This window comes from Lampetra planeri, chromosome 1 (assembly GCF_965212315.1).
Source record: "Lampetra planeri chromosome 1, kcLamPlan1.2.h2, whole genome shotgun sequence".
Taxonomy (NCBI): domain Eukaryota; kingdom Metazoa; phylum Chordata; class Hyperoartia; order Petromyzontiformes; family Petromyzontidae; genus Lampetra; species Lampetra planeri.
The window spans coordinates 31,122,130-31,141,466 of record NC_136107.1 but is presented as its reverse complement, the minus strand read 5'-3'; the positions used below and the strand labels follow the sequence as shown (position 1 = coordinate 31,141,466).

The 19,337-nt window shown below is 47.6% G+C and overlaps 1 protein-coding gene across 5 annotated transcripts in view; it reads right to left on the bottom strand.

The window, feature by feature from the left end:
- The window catches only part of LOC144721181 (caspase recruitment domain-containing protein 11-like), a 62,336-nt gene that overhangs the window by 8,375 nt on the left and 34,624 nt on the right, over positions 1-19,337 (bottom strand). For 4 of the 5 annotated variants that reach the window (XM_078598610.1, XM_078598601.1, XM_078598593.1 and 1 more), the window contains 5 exons: positions 16,299-16,398; positions 14,728-14,841; positions 8,843-8,972; positions 6,987-7,154; positions 1,484-1,611 (listed from right to left, as the gene is read on the bottom strand). In XM_078598610.1, coding sequence (XP_078454736.1) covers positions 1,484-1,611; positions 6,987-7,154; positions 8,843-8,972; positions 14,728-14,841; positions 16,299-16,398 — 640 coding nt within the window. The remainder of the gene's footprint in view (positions 1-1,483; positions 1,612-6,986; positions 7,155-8,842; positions 8,973-14,727; positions 14,842-16,298; positions 16,399-19,337) is intronic. The other variant, XM_078598583.1, reaches the window with a different exon arrangement.

Sequence of the window (19,337 nt, the reverse complement as noted above, 5' to 3'; positions counted from 1 at the left end):
GCACTTGCCCCAACAGTGTTAAGGGTAAATGGGAGACCTTTATCATTGGATTGCAACTCTTTGAGGGCAGTTCACAAAGTCTTTATGAACGTGAAAACATATATATCATGAAGAAGAAAAACAATTCTAAAAATCATATAAGTGTGACAGGTGTGTAAATGAATATATCAATTTATTTACAGCCCAAAACAGGTTGCACCGCTCATATTGATATTACCGAAAAGCAAGAATAAGCGGACGTTTCGGATAATGGCCCTTCTTCAGAGCAGAGAGAGGAAAAGACCATTGCCAGCAATGATCTCACCACATGCAAAAATCTTTTCAGTCATAAGGGCAGTGTTCGTAAATGACAGCCGTAAAATACTCCTGCCTGCGCTTTTATGCCGCTGCCAAACCCAGTCAGTCACTCCAGTGTTTCCCCTCAAGTGAAGCCAAACACGAGACATTGGGTGAGGCAGCAGCTCGTGCCATCTTTTCCGACTTGCAAGCCAAGTCGTTGCTTTGAATCACCTGCACCGAGGCGCTATTGATGCGCACGCACTTTTGTCTTTCGCTATGCACTTGGGTGGGTGCTCCAAATCTGTGAAATGCCACGTGGTCAAAACTGCAATGAGAAATGAGCATAGAGGTCAAAGTGACCCAATGTTCAGATTGTTTTTTTTAAACCCTTTGTAACTCTAACAGTATTACGTATATGAAATATGCATAAATCTCAGTTAAGAAATAAGATCAAATGTGCAGAGAACTTTAAAGATTAGAAATGATTTCTAACAAATAAAAAAAAATCCGTAAAATTAACTTTCCCAAGAACGTTTTTGAACAACCTTGTTTCCTCCACTTCACATCGCAAATCTTCTTTCAAAAACATATCCTGAAGCAGACGATGAGTGCTGGACACAAGCACATTTGCCAATGTGATTTGTAACTTTAATCCTTACCCCCGTGTACATCGTTCAATTTGAATGTGCAATTTAATTGAGGGACTACTGTGTGTTTTCTTGCTGTGGTCTGAGACTGTTGTTGTTGTTGTTGTTGTTTTGCCGTCTTGCCCGAGCTTGCATTTATTGCATGAAAAATCGACAGGCATTGAAATACCTTTGCAATTTATTTATTCCTTCTTAATTTTGGAGCTTTCGTGACTGCAGGAATTATTCTTTGGTTCTTTCGGTTAAGTCACGTGACTTAACCGAAAGAACCAAATAATTATTTATTCCTTTTCAGTGACTTGCCCACCCTTTCCTATACTTTGTATTCCTTTTGTTGTAACTTGCCGAGCCGTCCCAGGACGTCCCCGGATGGACCATCTGTGACAAAAAGCTTCATAGCTCATCGGACAGATTCCTCGGCCAGTCTAAATAAAGATTCCGATTCTGAACGATTTGCCCTGCGATTTCCCCCCCCCACCCTCCCCCCCCACCCCATCGCGGCCTCGACGTCGGGCGGGCGGTGCAGGGACATGAGCAGGATGCAGCAGCGGACGCACCGTGGCGATGACCTCCTCGACGCCGCGGACGCTGCACACGGTCACCACCGAATTGTTCTTCTCCTCCCTCCAGCCCAGGAGGTCGCCCTTTCGCTGCCTTTCCGCCAGCTCCTCTCTCTGCGCTTCCTCTGCACGCGTCGCGGAACACGAGGAGGCAGGAACGCGAGCGGCGAGGCACAATTTCGCAAGCCGCAAACCTCAAGCCGTGCAGTCGTCCGCACGGGGGTAGTATTTACGCACGGCCAAAACATTAACAAAAGCGTTTGCTGGAAGTGGTCGATAGAAAATAAAAATGCTTTTGCCAATTGTCTGGTTTAACCTTTGCTGTGATATCGCACAGGAGGGGATGCTACGGCTACGAGCACTGCGGCTGGCAGCACTAGCCACCAGTTGCTTACGTAGTCCGCTATTGATATTGACCACACTGCAATTGGGTATGGATTTCATGTCGATTTAACCGAGGTGAGGTTAAAGTATTTGTTGTGACCTGCTCTGCAGACATACACGGTGGCGTGTACGTACATACGCATACACGTACGTTGATACATGTTTACATCAGTGCGACCAAAGATAGCCACAAACGCACATAAACAAAAAAACACAAAGGCAGGCACCGAAATGCGTGCGTACACCATCGTTATATTTACGTATGCAAATGCACCAGCCTGAATTTGCGGCGGAAGGAAGCACGGATTACAGGGGATTGCCATGCACCAAAATCGCGCACCGTTTAGATGCCACGCATCCGTAAACAGCGAGCGAGCGCGCACGCACTGGGAATTGGCAGACGTTCCGGCTCGGGAGGTCTCTTCCCCCTTTTGCGGCGACGAGTGCCGCCAGCCCCGTGCCGCCACTTTGTTTGTGAGCCGTCTGCTGTCCTGCAGGAGAGTCCGTCCATTCCCCCAGGGCCACTTTTTTCTTCCTTTAACCCTTTTCTAGTTTTATTGTTGCCAGTTCTTTTGTGTCCCCCAGATTGTGCTGCGGTCAAACAGAGCACACGGGAGAGGAGACGTTCTTTGTCTTCCGTGGAGGAGCCGAGGCTACGCGGGTCTCATTTGTAAAATGGGCGGAAGTGATGTAACGGGCCCTCAGTCTAACATCCTTCAAGGGTCCATGGTGGACAAAGTGGGTGCATTTGTACAGCGTTCTCTCTGTGCCCCACTCATGAGAACAACAACAAAACTTTCGGCAGAGTTTGATCTAAGTATGTGCCCAGCAAAAATGTTAACAATTTAGTTTTGTGTGTAGTTATTTGTGACTAGGGGAAGAAGAGACCAACAACTTGCTACAAAGTGAGCACCTAATCGTTGATATGGTGGTCAGCAGCACTGTCGAGGAAACGTACAAATGAACTCGATCTCTGTGCCGGACACCCAGAAACTTACAGGTTTTATCTCACGAAATGTTAAGGCCAAATATACCGCGGCACAAGTAAATTTATCCTCTCAAAGCCACCCTAGCCGACTACATAGGAGGCCCAAAGATGAACTATTTTAAAACTTCTAAAACTGGGATCACGCCGGATAAGCGGGGCCCCGATTGTCGGTCGACCGATCACGTGCGGCTCGGAGGGACCTTAGCGGAGGCGGAACACGCCTCTTGCTGCCCTTTTTGGAGACGGGAGATGATTTATTTGCACAAGGAAGTTGCACAACCGTACATTTCCCAAACAAAAGCTGTGCGTGCTGTCGGCTTGGCCTGGAGCCCATGTGGGGCCCGATGCCATCTGCCGGCTGAACCATGAGGAAAAAAATCTGTTTGGTGTGTGGCTTTGAGCTTCACGAGCCGGTGGTGCCATTTTTTGGGGAGTGTTTAAAAAATACTACCCCAAAGGAATGGCTGCCAGGTTATCTCATCAAATCAGCATAAAAAACCCAGCAAAACCCATATCTGTACATAACTGCCAAGGGCATAACTATTTCCACCTTAAACATGTAAAAAAAAAAGGCAAGAGGTCCAGCACTGGAATTCCTTGTTCACATCACATCTGGCAGAAGAGCTTCCACTGGAGCCAACTCGAGAGGATCTTTGGTCTTCTCTTCCACGTCGACAGACGTGTTGGAAGAGGTGGCGGCAAGCCACGCCTTTAGCCCTGCTGCACGCAACCTGCCGATGGAACTCACCGTAGTGAACCCATGCACACTCCTGGGTGGACAGAGGCGTCGTGGGGGATTCGTTGTTTCAACTGCCGCGCCTGGAGATGGATCGAGTTGCCGACCTCTAAATTGCGAGTTCAGTGTGTTAGCCATTGCACCGTTTCCATCCTAGTTGTAGGTAACAAGGCGAGGAATAGTTCAGCCTATTCGGACGGTTTATGATAATCTTCGTTAAAGCAATTCGACGCCACTTTGTGAGGCGTTGGCAGTGGCGGTTTTATGGGTTAGCTGATGCCTGTCATAGGAACGTGGAATTTCCACCGCTTACTCACGACTGTAAATCATAGATAAAAACCGAATTCTTGTCGGAGCCGGGCACACTTTGTTTACTCGACTTTGAGGAAATTACGCATTTGCCGTTCTGTATGTACGGACCGTCCACAAAGTCCACCGAAACTTCACAGCAAGCGTCTAACGCTGCATTCCAAATGGCGTCCGTGCGTAATCTCGTCGCCATCTCGGCAGAGCGGAATCCGTTGCCACGTTCGCTTGTTTTGCGCTGCACGGTCGTTACGTGTGTATGTATGTTGAACTTCTGTTGCACCGTACGTAGCCAACCGTGGCAAATCGGGAGGTGCGGGGTTGGCGCGAGGAGGGGAGAAGCGTCACAGGCGCACAGCGTTGCATAGTCGGTGGAGTCGCACGCTGCCGAGCGTACTGGGACTGTCGCAAGAGGGACAAAGAGAGTTCTTGCTCAAATGAGCACCGAGGATGTGGCTCTTCTGCTGTCCGCATCCCTGAGTCAGTGGTGGATATTCCCCATTCCTATGACAAGGGCGAGTCCATCCACAGGGCAACCACTTGACTTTTTCACAAAAGTGGATGGGCTGAGGCAAACCCCCAACCAGGATGTGAACTCACAACCTTGCGATTGCGAGCCACTCGCTCTCTGACTCAGCGACCAGGCCGGACTATTGGACAGTCTGTATATGCCATTGTTGAGCTATTTTAAGCTCTTTACCCTGCATGATATTTCATAAATCATGAATGCGTGCACCGTAGTCTCACAAACAAATTCTGATTCATATAAACAATGGCCGTGCACATTTTCACGGACAACACTTTGCTTGCGTGTCCAGAAATGTTGCGTGTATACACCGATTGTACCGCCATGTAAACATTCGCGGGCGTGCACACGAACTGTACGCAACAAAAACATCTTGTGAGGTTTCGTCTCTGCGCCACGATCATCGCTGCTTCGAGCGGAGAAAGATGAAGCCGCTTGTGCCACTGTGGCTCTGGGACCCAGGCCAGCAGCTCCGGGGAACGGTTGTGTGGGGATAGCAGCTCTTGGAAGGTGGGACGGGGGAGGCGGGGGAGGCGGGGAAGAGTTGATTCTGCAGCGAGCAGAACAAAATAGCTCGTCATGCTGGGACTAATAAGACGTTTGGCACAAATCTCTTCGGTGTTGGAACTTGCCGTTCGTCGCATGTGCCGCCTGTGTGGGACGCGTCGCTCGACTTGACGTTCGGCCAAGGCAAACAGACAGCGTCGTGAGCACAAAAAAACCCCCTTGTTAACGACCGGGTGTTAACGACTAATCGCGTAACAACAGGCCTCCATAGAGCCCAATGTGTAGTGTATAGTAGTATAGTGTATAGTAGTGTAGTGTATAGTGTAGTGTATAGTGTATAGTATAGTGTAGTGTATAGTGTAGTGTATAGTATATAGTATAGTGTATAGTAGTGTGTAGTGTAGTGTGTAGGAGTGTGTAGTGTAGTGTGTAGTAGTGTAGTGTATAGTGTAGTGTAGTGTATAGTGTAGTGTATAGTAGTGTAGTGTATAGTAGCGTAGTGTATAGTGTAGAGTAGTGTAGTGCCTCCATTGAGCCCAATGTGTAGTGTATAGTAATGTAGTGTGTAGTGTAGAGTATAGTGTAGAGTAGAACCCATCTTAACGGCCACCCTTGTTAACGACTAATCGCGTAACAACAGGCCTCCATAGAGCTTAATGTGTAGTGTATAGTAGTGTAGTGTATAGTGTAGTGTATAGTGTATAGTGGTATAGTGTATAGTAGTGTAGTGTATAGTGTAGTGTATAGTGTATAGTAGTGTAGTGTATAGTAGTGTAGTGTATAGTAGTGTAGTGTATAGTGTATAGTAGTGTAGTGTATAGTAGTGTAGTGTATAGTGTATAGTGTAGTGTATAGTGTATAGTGTAGTGTATAGTGTATAGTGTAGTGTATAGTGTATAGTGGTGTAGTGTATAGTAGTGTAGTGTATAGTGTAGTGTATAGTGTATAGTGTAGTGTATAGTGTATAGTGTAGTGTATAGTGTATAGTGGTGTAGTGTATAGTAGTGTAGTGTATAGTGTATAGTAGTGTAGTGTATAGTAGTGTAGTGTATAGTAGTGTAGTGCCTCCATAGAGCCCAATGAGTTCGCTTACCGACCATCCCCCTGCTAACGACGGGCTGTTGTAGGTACAGCAAATATTAATTCATGAATTGATTAACCATGTTTCTTTTATGTCACGTGTTTATAACGTTGTTAGTATCTTTACAGATCAAAATCCATTGTTTAAATATTATAAAGTACGTTTTTTGGGTAAAAAATGGTAACTTTCCATGCTATCTGAAGAATGAAGCCTTTAACGTGTATTTTTTATACTCGCTTAATGACCAAATCACCTAACGACCGGTTTAGTGTAACCAATCGCTGTCCTTAAGAAGGCTTCTACTGTGTTTATATATACACTCTAATTGTGAGTGGTGGCACAGTGATTAGCGCGCTACACTTATATTCTGACGACCGGTGTTCCGATCAATGCTCGTGCGCAACAAATGCCGAGTGGCGCTTAAACACATCCTGCGCCACCGCTAGCTCCACTCGGCCTTAAACGATGACACCCGCTGTGGTGCGGAAACATCAATGTGGAGTTACCAGGGTGGTGTGGCACGGTGCTGGCCATGTCAGCCTTAATTGCTGCTTGCCGAGAGCACTTTTGCCAACAGTTCTGTACACGATGGCATGGAGGATATTTAACGTGCGTTCACGTCAAGTAGGGGGTGAGGGGAGATTCCTCGATTCATCGGTTTATATCGATTTTAAGTTCGTGATGTGTGTGGCAAATCGCACACATGCGAGAGTCGATGTGGTTAGAGTCGTACGTCGTATGAATGGGTTCGCATCATCTCTCCATCCACTGGAGGCGCTACGATTGACTGCCGTGTTGAAAAATCGATTCTTTTTTTTTTTAAAGGAAATTGCTTCTCGGAGCCCAGACAAATCATTGCATTCCCAGGGTTGTGAATTATCATTCCACCCTCTTTTATGTACGAGTAGTCGTGCGTGTGTGTGTGTGTGCAGCGGGGGTCTGTGCGCGCGGCATGTGCGGCTGTGCGCGTACCCATGGGACACTCGGCGAAGTCGGGGCCCGTGAACTTGGGGTAGACGACGCGGCACAGGAAGGAGGGCAGCAGCAACACGGGGCGGCGGCACGGAGGGCGGCACGGCCGCACCAGCGTGTAGGGCATGAGCGCCGCCTGCCCGCTGGAGTCGGCCTCCCGCTCGCGCTCTGTGGGCAACACATACACCCAGCGTCATCGTCATAGCCACCAGCAACTATCTCCATCATTGCCACCTTACAATCACCATCATAGCCAGGAACCATCTCCATCACTGCCACCTTAGAATGACTGTGATACTTCGCAACAATCACCAATATTTGTAACTCTTCTGATACTGACGGCGGGGGGCCAAATAATCAAAAGGCGCGTTGACTTTCTGACCGCTGTGCAGGGTTGCATTGAATGAGCTGTGCACGCGAGCAAAGACGCTGTGTACACACGTCGCTAGTGGTGGCAGCAGGTGAGTAAACACACAGGTGTGGTACAGAAGCCCTTTGGGGTGGCGTGCAGGGGGGGGGGGCAGAGGGGTGCAGCGACTCACAAGTCCACAGGCAGCAAATCAGTGAGAAGGGCCCAGGCTGGCAGTCCCCCTTCACTGTGCGAGGGGATTGGCAGGGGGGTGGGGGTTACGGAGGGGGGGCAGCACTCCTCACCCAATGTAACCACTTCACAGGACGGGGGCAGGTGCCCAGCCGCCACAGCTGCAGTACTGCACAACGACTCGCGCTCTGCCGCTTCACGAAGCTGTACTGCACGTTGTGCCGAACATGGAATAGCACGCGGTTTAGAATTCGCGTGCAAGTATTGTTAAGGGATTAATTTTTTTGTTCGCCAGCGGTTTTCTTGGCCCCACCAGCCCCTCATGACCAACCGCCACCGCGCAGTGCACGCTTGAGTACAGCCAGAGAGGAAGGGGCATTCCATTATAAATTTTAAAATAAAACTATTTTTATTATACCAGGTAAGGCCCACGGAGCTATTTCGCACTTTTTCAGAAGCAACCTGGCCACAAATGATAGCTCAACAAAGTGGCTTATCGTGTGTAAATTACTTTAAACGCGTGATGTTGATTCTAAATGTGGAGGGATAAACCGGAGGACCCGGAGAAAAATCCACGCAACCGTGGGGAGAGAGAGACACAAACTCCAAATATACAGCAGGCGTCAGGGTCAGTCGGGATCTATCCCACGACCTTCTGCTTACCAGGCGAGGTAGTTAATATTTCGCCACTCTAGTGCCTATTTATTCAGCTGTACCAGCAGAAGAGGAGCGATGTATCATTGAGCAAACGGCCCAGAGAAGGGAGTTCAACATCGTCAAGAGGCATAGGCCACAAGGAGGGCAGCAGAGGCTTATCCCTGTAGTGCTTAAATAGTTCTGTTTTGTTAACCATCCTCCCAGCAGTTTTTTTTGGCCAATTTGGGCTAATATCCTTAAGCAGAATATTAGTGCTGCATACAACCACATTTTCCAAAATGTGATTTGTAACTTTCATCCTTACCCATGTATCGATAGTTACATTTCAATGTGCAATTTTATTGAGGGACTCCTGTGTGTCGCCTTGGTGTGGTCTGGCACTGTGTTTTGCTGTTGTTTTGATGTCTTGCCCAAGCTTGGGAACGATCGTACTTATGAAATGTTTGCTTTGAATATTTGATCTATTTGACGCATTTGTTTTGAGTAATTTGCTTACGTTTCCCAATACTTTGCGTGCCTGTCGTGTTTTTGTTTTGTCGTTGTAACTTGCCGACCCACCTGCCCCTACTTGACATCTGTGGAACAAAAAAAAACGCGTCGTAGCCCAGCGGATTTCCCCGGGATAAATAAAGATACCGATCCTCACTCCGACACTCACCAATGCCGTCCAGCGGGGCCGGAGCCTCCCAGGCCCCACGCAGAGGCCCCGCCGTGCCCGCCATGAGGCGCACGCGCTCGCCGCTCGACTGCTGCTTGTACGGCTGCACCTCCGATCGGCCCAGCAGCTGCTGGGCGGGAAGGTGGTGCGAGATCGACAAACAGGCAATGAACGATGAGGGAGCGGGCACGAGACGTGCCAGAGGGGGGTTGAAGGTTGGCGTCGGTAAAAAAAGGAAAAGGTGAGGACAGGATGAGGGTGGGTGTTGTTGAGGTGTAAGAGGTAAAAGGTGCAGCCCTGCAATTCCCCGCTCACGTGCCACTGCTGGTGGAACGGCCTCCACTCGAGGGGGGCTCCTAGAGAGAGAGCCCCCCTCGAGTAGGAATTTGGGCTCATCGTCCACGCTCACCAGATTTCCTTAAATCAAAACATCAACTTTTAAGCGCTGCACGTAGCCGTGAAGCTGAACACTTGATTCGTAAAAACTAAGAGCAAACTACGGTTAAATTTTTCACTGCGACAATCAAAACTGTACGATTCTTACGTGGGAAAGTATCATAAGGCTTGGAATAGGTAAAAGAGTACCCACACTTTACCCCACCACACGTGACCTGCCGAGAGTCTAACTGCTGCTCCCGTTTATATTGCTTGGGTGCACAGAGGCATGAGGATTTAATAAACTTGCACCATTGTTTCAACTGCGGGAGGTCAAAAAATTGAACAACTTCTGGATTGCCATTTCAGTGTTCTAACCATCGCACAACGAGTGCCAACACACATGAATGTGTAATTAGCTATGGTTGGGGGCACCATGGTGGCGAGATGTTCACTACCTTGCCTGGTATACAGGAGGTCGTGGGTTCGAGCCTGACACTGACGCCTCTATATTTGTAATTTCCATGTCCTCTGCGTGGTCATGTGGATATTTCTCCGGCTCCTCTGGTTTTCCCTCCACGTTAAGAATCAACATGCATTTAGAGTATTTGGCAGCTATAAATTTCCACATGAGCGATCATTTGTGGGCAGGTCGCTTCTGAAAAAAAGATCTACATAGCTCAGTGGGCCTTGCCTGGAAACATTAGTAAAAATGCTTCGTTCAGAGTTTAGTTTACAATCCCTGCACCGGTCACTCTGGACGAAGGGGTTCTGTCGTACAAGTAGTGGACCATACCCCACGTAGTCGTGCGGGTCGGGAGCACAGACGGGCAAGCGCAGAAGCACAGCAGAGCAATAACGTGCCACCAATGCTGGCTTTATGGGCAGGTTGCCCTTGAAAGAGAGCAGTTCATCTCAAAATGGCTTACGGGTTTCAAGAGAGGCTAAAGTCGAAAGCAATGAATTTCACTTCAATGCCCTCTGCTGATCACCACAGTAGTACGAGTTTTGAGTGTCACTTTTTTAGTCTCGTTTGTACATTTGCGATTGCTCCATTGAACATGCAAACTGAACAATATGAATTCCATCAGCAAATACTGAACACGAATAGTAAGTAATCGACTTGATGCAGCGGTTATTCACAGCGATACGTTGTGAGCACAAGAAATCGATGTCGTTTGGATTACTGCATCGTTATGTCGTTATCAACGAGAACATCGTTGTTGTTAATCGAGCAGTGCATCAGCCACGTGTCCCTGTGTCGTAACATTTAGTCACCCTCTTAGGCGAGGTGTTGGGCTCAGCAGGAGCAACTCAAGTTCCCGGAGAAAACCCATCACGGACGAGGAGCTCTCCAGATCCTCACAGGTAGGAGAAGAACCCGCTTGTTGCTCATACCGCCTCCCAAAGACGGATGTCATGTCACGGCTCCTCGTGTATCACTTGATTGTTAATCGCATTTTACGTTCTTAGGGGACGCTGCTATGGTGGCTCACAGGACTTGCAATACACAGCTCGGCGGTTCCAGACTCAACCTCCCGGAGTGGCAGTTGCAACAATGGGGCAAGTTTCTCAAACACGCTGCTTCTCTGCATCCAGCAGTGTTCATGGATTCACCACAGGTCGTGTCAAGTGAGAGTACTCATACCTTTTGAAGACTTTAAAAATAATATACTTTTCCACGTAACAATTAAACAACAATGATAATATTTTTAACTCGTCCAGTGTTCAGCTTCTGGCTATGTGCAACACTTAAATTGGAGATTTAAAGGATATTTGGCGCTTCGGAGTCTCGCTGTAAGCCGCCAAGGAAGTATGGCAGGTAGGGTTTATCGTAGTTACAACATCCTTGCTTGTAGATGCCACAGAAAGAAGTGCTTGAGTTTTAAAGGTATTGTTTCCATGACACTTATCATGGTACTCATCACGTAGGTGGCACTATCTCGCTTTCCACATTTCCTTTATGGCTCCAAACAGCGATTGCCAGTCCCTTTTGCTGCTTTGCGGAACAAATGTATACATAGGATGCATAACGGCCGGCCGACATTTCAACTTTACATAGCAGACTTTTGTTTAACTTTTCAGAATGATATTAATGAAAGTCTTAGTGGACTTTTTCGGCTGCAATCCCAACTTACTTCAAACGCATTCTAAGCCTCATATCTCTGGCAGAAAGTCAAAGTATCCCCCTTGCTTCATCAAATAGGCACCGAGCCGTGCTCATTTCCATTGGCTGTCCCGAGCCATTGGTGGAAATCCCACATTTCTAATGGAAGGACCAGTCTATGAGATGACCACTAGTGACTCTCCAACAAAACATAAAGACCCATCACCTCCCCAACCACAGCCAGTAAGTAAAGGAATTGTTGTGATTCGGAGTTTCAGAATCGTATTTTACATATATATTTTGTGGCCTCAAGTGGCTTCAAAGGTGACAAACCATTAAATATAACAATTAATAATCGAAAAATAAAGATTCTTACGTATGCTACGCGATGGACGCACCGTGAGCTTTACAACAATATGATCCGAACAGCAGATGCGTCAACACGTCCACAAGTGTTCACCGACTGCTGCTCATTTTACCGACTCGGAGGAATTGAAGAAAGAAGTTGACCTGGATTTGAACTCCGTTAATCCGCGACGACACGCATGGCTACTTGCATTTCCTCTCGCCCACCGCAGGTACTCAATTTAGCCCGAGTCGTCAACTTTGGGGGAGACCCAGTCACGTGGGGATAAGTCGACAGCCCCAATTGCCACTGTGGTTGCTAAGGACCGTGTACTGTAAAGTGCATCACAATCGCTACGAAAACAGCTCCCCACTACCATTACCAACCATCATCAACCATCAGCCCCACCACCATCAGCGCCAGTGCCATTAACAACAACCAGACCACAGCGGCAACAAAAAACTGCAACAGCAGCAAAAAAATGTATATGCAAGCACACGGATCCCACCGAACATGTGTGTGGGTGATTTCCCTACAGATTCAGACGCAGGATTTACATAACCAATTTAAGAATCGTTTCCAGAGAGACCCTACCTCCCTCTAGTGGAGGCGCAGGTCTGACGAAGGCATTTGGCAGAGCAGCAAGAGGTGCTTTCAGTCGGCGCACTCGCGAGCATTCGTGACGCACCTCAACCTCGGACGAATTCAATGTTTGCGGTCACTGCGTTCAAATATCTTATTGTTCTACGTACAGAGTGTGCCTTTGTTGAAATCACTTTACGCAATAAAAAACGGTATGAGCAAAAACATGGTACCATAGCTTTCAAGCCATACGGTTTACCCATATTCTTGTACAGATAAATTGAGTTTCAGTTCCATACGGCATACAGCCGTTTCAATACAGGGATTTTTTTTTCTATTTGTTTGTATTTCTCCATTGTGATGGGACTTTGTAAGATAAACGTTGAGATTTATAATGGCACGGGGTGACCAATAACGTCTGAATTGGTCTGTAATAAGGGACAGGTACATGATTGGGATGGCAGGGGCGTGCAAGGGATAAGGGACGACCGTCTGGTTCCTCTATTCTGGCAGCCCCAGACCAGCAGTGGAACTTGGCCATTCCTACCACAGAGGCCACTCTCCTCCATAGGATGGCCAGTGTTCACGCTCTGGGAAGTCACACTCATTTGTTGACCCTGGAAGACCTTATGGGGCAGAGTTGACCCTTGCCCAGAGTCAAACCTGCAACCGCCACCACGGTGTGTTTAACACTACAGAGTGCAACACCAGGCTGTTTCTTAAATCGGTCGCCATGCAGTGTATACAAACACACACAAACACTGTATGCAGGTAGCAGTTTGCAAATTCTGTGAACACTTTGAAACGACCCAAAGCCTTTTGATTGCTATTCACATAACGTACGCAGAGCCACCAGGGCAGAGACCACAAGAGTTTTTTTGGGCTAGATTGCATTAATATAAATGTGTCGTTAAACCCACCACCACCCGACACAGCCAATTAAGGTTCGTCACGTAAACAAAACATGCCAATTTGTTACTCGTTCATCACACCGGTGTGTTGGAGAGTAAACCCATAACATTTGCAATTCGCGTACAACATTTCGCCAATAATTACAACCAGCCTCATCAGGTGACAAGACATAATTGTGACCAGAGTGTGCGAAAGAGGGGCATATCTTCTGAGATATATCACTTAGCCAAGAAATAAATAACAAGACTAAGGAGCACTATGTCAGTGCACATTCGTAATCGAATACCATGTAAAAAAACACGGAGTTGTTTGGAAACATCGGCTAGATTGGGCTGCAGGGGCTACGATGGATCACGCGTCGTTGCTGCACAGTGAGTGAGCGAGCTCTGTGAACAGGGGGGCCGAATTCCAAAGGGCATCACCCGAGTTTCCTAAACACAACATTTAAATATTGCTCTTGGCAAATGTTTTTTTCGCATATAAATAAATGCCGGCCAATTTTTTTTTATTCACCATAAAACCTTTTTTTTGCTTATAACTTTCTCCAAAACCAAGTTTTTGTTTATATGTTTCACTTCAAGGTTTCTTTTATTTTTTTTCTTAAGCGTGTAGAACGCGGTTCCCAAAAGTATCCAGTTGAAACGCTCAAAAACGATTTAGTAAAAAAACGTAAACTATGCAGCGCAGCTGCTCTATCAGCCGTGGCCACGGTAATGGCAGCCCCGGGGCTAAAAAGTAATCACAGACAGTGTTCAGCACAGCTTAGCCAACACTAGCAATTATAATTATAACATTACGTTGTTAATTCATCTATTTCATGGCGCCGTATATAATTGCAATTTATCATAACGATGCTCAATATTTTTTTATTATTATTCTGTTTTCTATTCTGAGTGCCTGCGAATTTCCATTACACGGTGGAAGCTTGCGCTGTTTTATTCGCGGTGCTGGTGGCACTGCTGGCTCCGTGCGTGGCACTGCTGCCGCTTTTGACCACCTGCTGCCTACTACTTACGGCCCCTTACTAATGGCCTATAATTAATCATTGCCACTTTAATGATCACACACCAGCGTACTAGGCGCTGGGTAGAGGTGTCACGGTTATCCCCCCCCCCCCTTTCCCCTCCTTCCTCCCCCCACGATTAAAATTCAAATTCAGAATTCAAGTATATAAGTCAAACACGTGACGCAAAATGGCGATGGTACAAGACATGTACGGTTGGCTTAAAAATAGGTATTGCTTCATGAATTGATATTTCTTGATGGCTCTGTGTTAAGTGCTGCCCATCACTGGGTGGGGGGGGGGGCTTGCAAATCACACAGGTGGCGGACAGAGAGAGGCCATCCCCAGCAGCATCAACTAAACCGTCACAAACCGAGGGTTTACCGCGGAGCGCCGCGGTTGAGCGTGGCCTGGTAAGAAGCAGCACAGCTGAATTTCGGGGGGGGGGGGGGGCGGGTTGGAGGGGGTGGGGAGTCTATCGGCAGAAAGCCGCAGCAAGCTGTGCGAGGCCGATTATGGGAAGGGAGGTGGGTGGGGGGAGAAAAAAGAGGAAATGAAACCTGCAGGAAGTGGTCGATGACGCCCACCCGGAGGCCGCTTCCTCCTGGCCGGCCAGTGTCCACCGCCCGGGGGCCACCGTCACTCGGGAGGCTGCAACTGCACTGCAGGGAACCCTGGAACGAGGGGGGAGGAGAGAGCGGGGATCTTGCGAGATGTATCTACGCATGTTGAACTTCTTTCGCACCGTACGTAGCCGACCCGTGCTAAATCGGTGCGGGGGAGGGGGGCAGGAATGGTGGTGGAAGCGATGATGGAAAGAGATGGCAGGAGCGCGGGCCAGCGGCAGGTCCCGGATGTCAGTTGGAGCTCTGAGAGCAGGGTGGGGATTTTGAACCGGGCCACCAAGTCCACTCTTGATTTTGTTTGGGTTATTCTGCGCCACCCATAAGTGACGTTTCCCTTGCGCGGTGCGAAATACGTCGTGGAAATTATAAATCCCAGAGAAAGACTGCCGCTCTTGAAACCCGGATAGTGATTTCTGGACAAATGTTACCCACAATCCACCAAGGACGCCTTTAAAACCAGGGGTCAATTACCGTTGTAATTGTCTCATTCGCAAATTAATTTGTAAGCACGAGATAATTGTATTTTCAGCCAAAAAAACTTCTGTAATTGCAATTACATTTTGACCTCAGGTTCTGGTTAATGTGTTTTGTGCAATTTTGCTCCAGCGATTGATTATGGAGACCTCTGGTTTATGTTACCCACAATCCACCAGAATAGCTGTACAACGTTTTGTTATCATACACTGAATGGGCTCCATGGTGTTTGTAAAGAGTTCGGCATTAACCTAACATGTTATATGCTACTGATGAGACTTGGTGCAGAAGTCCCACAAAGATGATGGTCTACAATGTTATTTATCTTCATGCTGGAAAACATAACCTTGTTTTTATTTTGGGGACCTCTGGTATAGTTTTTTTTTATTAGGGTCATTCTTTACATGAGAAATGCAATGGTGGCGTGCGTCTGTAAGCCACCACTGTCAAGGCGAGAGTTGGCGAATCATACAAATTTCATGAACTTCTCTTACAATGAGCGTCGAGGTGCCATAACCCAGTCCAGCACGTGGATGAATCTGTCCGTTTCCATCTGTACGGGGCGGCGGGGGGGGAATCAGGTTGCCCAGTGCGCATGCGTGGAAATCTCTCCGTTTGTTTTCTCCCACGTGTATAATGGAGTTTGGCAAAACATCCCAAGTCAGGGCCACAGAGCTTGGGCAATTGTTGCCGCCACTTTTGGCTGCCTTTGCACTTGTCTCCGATGTCCCACGCCGCAATTTGTGCATGTTGCAATTTTGCGACGAAATTAACTTGTGCGCTTTAATACGGATCAAACTGTACTTGAGAGGTAGCAGATTTTCAAGCGACACATTCCGTTTATTTTCCCCAAACAAAAAATTGCTGTCCCGGTTTGTCTGCAGTGGGAGTTGAAACCTTTGACTTTGTGGAAACCGACGTGATGACAAGTGCTGACCACGAAAGCCACTGTTTCCCCGTCTCATTAAAATCGATGCGACAGCAGTCGCACGGCGCAACACGACTTGGGGACATTTCTGTGCCTAACCCACCTTTCTCATCTTGCCCTGCGCGCCATAGGAGTCCGTTTCATCCGCGCTGGTGCGTCGATTCATGAGCCTCTTCAGCTTGGCCAGGAGCAACTGCTGGGCTCTGAGCGAGAGAAATGTGCCCGAGAGAGGAGCAAACAAGAGAAGCAGCGACGCCTTTTTATTTAAATTCAGGTGAGAAGCGACCAAGACCATTTCGTTCTTGAATGTCATGGGAATAATTTCAGGTGCTAAATGCAAATTGTTGAGGTCTGCTCGCCACGGAAATGCTTCATGTACTTTTGCTAATCCTCCATTGAGACACCGTAGCCTACAGTGGTTTACTAGCAAGAATAAAACATCTCTTTTGGAATGGAGACCTGGATTACAAAATGTGTAAGGTACAAAGGAAATTCATGATCAAACGAGATCCCAATGACAAACTTAAGGGTAACAACAAGGTGGCTACGTGGCTTAGGGGTTAGATCGCTGAAGCTGGCATCACTGAATCCTAGGTTTAGATCCTGGCAGCCACTCTTGACTAAAGCGGTGTATCAAGAGTCGTAAATTAACAGTCTTAGTCCGGTCACTGTTAACTACACAAAAAAAACCCCATCATATTAAAGTTGGATTTGTACTTAATTTGGTGAAATTCTGGGTTTTTAGGAATTAAAAACATTGCATTGACTGTCACAGAATGGAAATATCTCTGTGTAGTAGGGTGGGAGGGTAAGTGCTGCCATGTGGTCTGTACAAGTGTTTCTTTTTTACGTTGAATGGTGTCACATATATGAATGGAGTGCTCTTGCCAACAACGTCTGGTAATCCAACAGCATTTGGTGAACAAGCCTGATGCTTCTGATGAGAGCCATGAAGGTGAAAAGTGGTCCAGAGTTCAGTCCCTTCAACAAATACCCTGAATTCTCAATGCCAATGCACAATGACTTTGTGTCGAGTGTGCAAGAGGTGATAGAAGCAGTTCTGCGATATAAACTTCTGCCGGCCATTGCTCCGCGCTCTGAGCGTTCCGAATTAATTACTTTACTCGTCGCCATCATGCCGACAAAGCACGAATCGCGAAAAATATGGAAAATAAAATGTAAATTAAGGTAACAAATAAAAGTTCTACGCGCGATTTAAACCGGACTAGAGACAAAAAAACATTTACGTTCATCCGGTCTGCAAAGTGAAGCCAGTAATCAATTAAAAACCTCTCTGGAAGGAAAAGCTCTCTAAGAACAACAACAAAACAATTATGGCGGAACCAATGATAGTGTCGAGCGTCTTTTTCTTTGCATTTTTGGTTGAATGGACAGTGCTTGTGCGCGTGGGCAATGCCAGCTGGTGTTCTCCCAGACTGCAGGAGGAGGGAGAGAGGGAGCTGGGAGGGAGGGAGCTGTGAGGAGCAACAACAGCAGTGCGAGAGGGAGATTGTAGATTTTCCCACACCCGTCTTGGCAGGGAAGCCAACTCAGCTGCTGAAGCCACAGCCACCTTCCTGAACGCCCTCTCACTCTCCCCAAGTCTGTAAAACTGACACCACATTCCTTTTCAAATTTTACATCTGTAATCACATCTGACTCAATCAATGGGTGGCACCTAGCCAAGACGGTGAGGTATTTATAGAAGACATTTACAATAATACATTGGAAATAATGAGACAAATGCCAGCCCTTTGTATATCCACTCTTGAATGAAGCCTCTATCTGGTAGCATCATTTGGACCACACAAATGCCGTGAAACTCTCTTCCCATGAGGGTCGAGGAGGTACTGTACTCGAGCTTGCCAACAGAAGACGGTGCTGTAAAATGTGGGCGAATATCATCATTATTTTAATTTACTTTTATTAATTTTAGTTTTATACCTACGTGACTTTACCGAAAAAACCTAAGAATATGAATATCATCGTCCCTTCTGTATGGGATAGAGCGTTGCCCCCTCGCAAGCGTGGGGTTTTCTCTGGGTGATCCGATTTCCTACCACAAGTATGGGCACACTCATTATTAATTGGCTGAAAACACGAGTACACCGCTTGGGCAACTGCTGGCGCCGGACCACCATGTGGCTGCCCGTCCTGCGTGTCTGAGTGTTGTCGTTGAATCTGCTATTCATGGGGCTTGGTGCAGCTTGAGGAAGGGCGGCCAGGACATTGTTTGTCACCAACATTAGCCATGGCGTGGGACCAGATTCAGGTTGACAGGTTTATAGCTCCGTCCATTATCTCCTGCACCGCTGCTCACCACCAACAATTATAATAATAATGCCCGTTATCTACCCGGTAGTAATCCTCAATGACCCTCAATGATTTTTCAGCAGGCTCCTGCAATGTATTGTCAAATCCATGCATGGGTGATTGGCCTCGTATCTATACGCATGCAACTCAGCTTTAAAGGCAATAATGCCAGCGCTGTTGAAGGACAGCACCTATTGAGGCGAGCATTCGAACACAACTACGATCACACAAACCATTGCCCCCTTTAACTCCCAAGGCTGATTGTTGGTACCGCGCAGCGTACAATCAGTTGAAGCTGGTTTGACCGAGAATAGTGTTATGTACGCCCACTAATTAAACTGGTTTATCAGGAATGGAGTGCTCGGTGCACAATCCACCACATTGCTGCTCCCATGTACAAAGACCCCCGTATAGTCTTAACAGAATGTAGAGGAGCAAGTGCTGTTCGCGAGCACCTATGAAGGCCGGAGCGGTACACGAGGGGGGTGGGTGGCCAGCACCACGCCCGACCACCTTTGTCTCCCCAGGGGCGATGTGTATGCACCGCATCGGGTACTCATTTGAGGCCGAGTCGACCTAGGGGAGGCCCAGGACCGGTTCACACACATGGAAGCTACACACACACACGGATAGGGAAGCTGCCGAGCAAGATAAAGCCTGTGTGGAATAACGCACGGGGTCCCACCACTGTGTGCGCGTGTGAACGCAAAACAAAACCGCTCGCTCACAATCGCGGCATCATCGCCGCTCTTAAGTTACGCATCCATGGGCCCCAATGACGGGCAGTGATGGTGGAGATGGTGATGACGGTATTGATGAAAAAGGTTGT